Source organism: Branchiostoma belcheri, unplaced genomic scaffold (genome assembly GCF_001625305.1).
Source record: "Branchiostoma belcheri isolate BF01 breed outbred unplaced genomic scaffold, Haploidv18h27 scaffold53, whole genome shotgun sequence".
Lineage (NCBI taxonomy): Eukaryota > Metazoa > Chordata > Leptocardii > Amphioxiformes > Branchiostomatidae > Branchiostoma > Branchiostoma belcheri.
This window is the reverse complement of record NW_017804165.1, coordinates 126,499-130,145: the sequence shown is the minus strand read 5'-3', so window position 1 is coordinate 130,145 and position 3,647 is coordinate 126,499. Positions and strand designations below refer to the sequence as shown.

The following is a 3,647-nucleotide window of genomic DNA, read 5'->3' as shown; positions in this document are numbered from 1 at the left end:
TTTTTAGCAGCTGACTTGGGACAAATTGGAGTCTGTCAGATTTTAATTGGTACAGTTTTCACTTGGCTGCATTTTGATTTAAACTTATTAAGCGCCTACTTCCTTCTGCCTTAATAGTTATTAAGCTAGGAAATGGGGGGCAAAGGTTTTAATTTTGCTGGGTGATGTTTTGTCCAATTCTCGACAGGAGGTCCCAGGAGGATGTGAGGGGCCTTTGTGAGCTCCCATCAGGCACAAAACAGCTGATTCTAATGAAGTTTGCTGGTCTTCTACAAGTGGCGAATCTTGGAATCTGTCCTTAAACTGCTTTTTGTTTAGCGGTGTCTTCTTCTCTTTGAAGTCTGTGAGATGAAGCGGTACTCATGATAACAAAGTTAGGTGGTGCTACCAAGGGGTAGATTTGTTAATCCCCTGCAACCTTGCATTCTTAAGGAATGTTTTCATTACTTAATGCATTTTTAGAGTGAGCCCTTTTCTTAGGTCTCCAGAGACGTAAATTGTAAAAAAAGTCTCCCTGATATTTCAGTCATTATTAGACTTTTACATGAAGTTGATAAAGCCCAGTTCCCTTTGTTCCCAGGTTCCCATTTAAGCATGTCAACTTAAACTTGCATTTAAATAAATGAATGTTTTACAGTAGATTATAGATAGTTGTGTGCCTTTGTAGGAAATGCTGCAGCTACATGTACATGTATGTAATGATCTCCATTCTATTGAAAATCTTTCTGTAAAATATGAAGTTCACTGTATTGTGTGCCTTTATAAATATAGGAAATGTTGCAGCTACATTGTACATAATGATCCCCATTCTGTTGAAATTCTTTGTGTAGTACGAAGTTCACTACCAACCACATTCACACACTTCCACGAGACTTGAGACTCGATTCCCACAGTCTTTTCATCTCAGAAGTATTTTAGTCACGTGCTCTCTGCTGACCTGACCTCTGATGTTGCTACTTTGCCAGCCCAGTTGAGACTAATGAAATTTTGCTCTGGAGGCAGTGGGGGGCTAATTTGTCCATCTTTGTAGATTGGGTCTGCCAGGCACCAGCGGGAAGGTACAGGGCAACCCCAAAAATGTAATCACACGTCCCTGTGCTTTCTTTATTTGGGAAAAATTGTAGCGTTGAATATACAAAAAGTATTACTGCTGAGTTGTTCTTTTTCCACAGGATAGTAGTAGTCTTTGTGGGTTTTATTTCAAACCAATGCTAGGGAAAAAAAGCAACAGTATACATACATTTAGTGGTTCGTATTTTCTAAGCAGCACACGATGTTCAGTTCAACTTAACCTATGTTGGGTGTGACTTTCAACAATTCTTCCCTGGTTTTCTATACTATTTTGCTGATTCCTCTGTTTGATTAACAAATTACTAATCACACTTTACCGCATATTGGTGCTTAATTAGACAAATAAAATGTGGAATTGTGTCTAATTTTGATATATTCATAGTTTACTCAAGATTTAATTTGATGGTTTTTGAAATGTTGAGTATCTGTCTTTTCTACAGGAATGTGACCAAGTCCACATTGATGATGTATCATCAGATGACAATGGCCAAGATCTAAGGTGAGGACATTCTCCCTAACTTGTACCATAGGCCAGATCATTATCATGGTGTGCGGTTTTGCCTAACTTGTCAGGAACTACATGTACACGTACATGTAATTCTGTGAGGTCACTCTCTTGACCAAAGTAAAGCTTTAACCTTTAGGGTGGTGTACCTGAAACCTTTAGGTAACTTTATGTATAAGGTGATTTTATACATACAATAAAGTAATTATGGAGCTATACGATCATACATACAGTATGTAATAAAAAGAAGGGCTTAGCTACACATGTACCCTGTTTGGCCTTGATACCCTACATGCTGATGACGATTTTGTACATGTACATGGATAGGTGGACTACTGTGTACACCCCAGATAATTAAAAAAGGCAGAACTGTATTCCAATGTTCCAAGTCCCAGGGCTTAGAAACCCTGTTTGGCCTTGATACGCTACATGCTACTGCTGATGATACCTGGATAGGTGTATCAAAATTAAATTAAAAAAGGCAGTATTCCAATGTTCCAAGTCCTGAAATACATTGTGCTTTCTGATTACTATAAATGAAGCCTACTCTATTGAAAATGAATTCCATTTTAATAAAAAATTGTCCAACTTATGATAAAGACTAAACAAAGGCTTTCATCTGATTTTCTGGAGGTTTGTCTCCACAAAAGTTGTTATACATTTGTAGTATATTGCATGTAAGACCAATATAACACTACGTCATACAAAGACAGAGATATATCACCAACTATGTATGTATATTTTGCTATAAATTGTACCTGTTACAACTGCCCTGCAGTAAAGTTCTTCCTCTTCTTCTACCCCCCTGCAGTACCTACAACTTCGCGACGGACGGTTTCCACGCGGCCGCAACCAGCGCTAACCTGTGCCTAGCGACCGGCGTGCGGGGAGGGGTGGACTGGATGAGAAAGTTGGCTTTCCGGTATCGACGCATAAAGGAGATTTACAACAGCTACAAAAACAATGTCGGAGGTATGTACAACCGCTTTTATGCTTACTATGTTTTGCTATGATTGTTTGAAATACACTTTTCTGTGGAGCACTTGGACAATGTGCAGTGTTGATCTAACAGCATAGTGTAACTGTTATCATAATGTGCCATACAATTAATGTTGCCGGGGGAAGATCTGAGACAGGCCCATAACGGCTTTTTATTTTCCCCCTGCATATCTTCTTTTGGTCTGTTTATTTTATTACTTGGATTACGTGCTAAATAAACAAACAAACAAACAAACAGCACAAGCTTATTGCTAATGATTAAATGTGTCAAGAGATGCAATGAAGTCTTTCTTTTGACTACTCTGACTAGGCATGTTGGGTCCAGCCAAGCGGGAGCAGTGGTTACAACTGAGGTCAGAGATTGAAGCCCTGACGGACTCCTGGCTGACCATCGCACTCAAGTCCTTATCTATCATCCACTCCAGGTAAGGGCTGAACTCTGCTATTCATTCAAGCCATAAACTGCTTGTAAATCATGCTCCAATGTTGCTTGTAAAGTATGTTAATTCTGCAAGAAACACAGGATATGAATGACGTTGCTTGTAAGCAAATCAAATTAAATTCTGCACGTAAATCAGGTCATGCTCCAATGTTGCCTGTAAAATTATGTTAATTCTTCAAGAAACAGAAGATATGCATGAAGTTGCTTGTAAGCAAGTGAAATTACTGTTATGAACAATATATGAACCAATATATTATTATTATTGCTCAAGTACATGTAGATGTATGTATGTATGTGCTCATGCTATGCCACATGTATGTAGTATGCCCCAATGTGTGGCTGTTAAGTACATTCCCTATAGACTTCTAAGCACTGTAATGAGAAACAAAGGCATGATGCTTTTTAAGAAATGTTTGATTTCCTTTTGTCTCCCTGTCAGTGCATCCAGATGGTCTTGATTTTTCATGTTGCAAGTGGGCTTCCCCTTTAGATGTACCCTCCTTTTTGCTACCAACTTACGGTCCCTCACCAGTTACCTTTTTCTTTTTTTTAAGAAAAGCAAGTGTTTTATTGTTAAACTGTTCCCCTGTAGGCCGAACTGTGTAAACGTTCTGGTTACCACCACTCACC

The 3,647-nt window shown here is 38.8% G+C and overlaps 1 protein-coding gene across 27 annotated transcripts in view; it reads left to right on the top strand.

The window, feature by feature from the left end:
• LOC109480899 (eyes absent homolog 1-like) overlaps positions 1-3,647 on the top strand; it is a 120,042-nt gene that overhangs the window by 104,359 nt on the left and 12,036 nt on the right. For 6 of the 27 annotated variants that reach the window (XM_019783254.1, XM_019783263.1, XM_019783251.1 and 3 more), the window contains 3 exons: positions 1,512-1,570; positions 2,388-2,548; positions 2,886-3,000. The exons of 19 other annotated variants lie outside the window; for them this stretch is intronic. In XM_019783254.1, the coding sequence (XP_019638813.1) occupies positions 1,512-1,570; positions 2,388-2,548; positions 2,886-3,000 (335 nt within the window). The remainder of the gene's footprint in view (positions 1-1,511; positions 1,571-2,387; positions 2,549-2,885; positions 3,001-3,647) is intronic. 2 more of the 27 variants (XM_019783244.1, XM_019783238.1) reach the window with 1 other exon arrangement.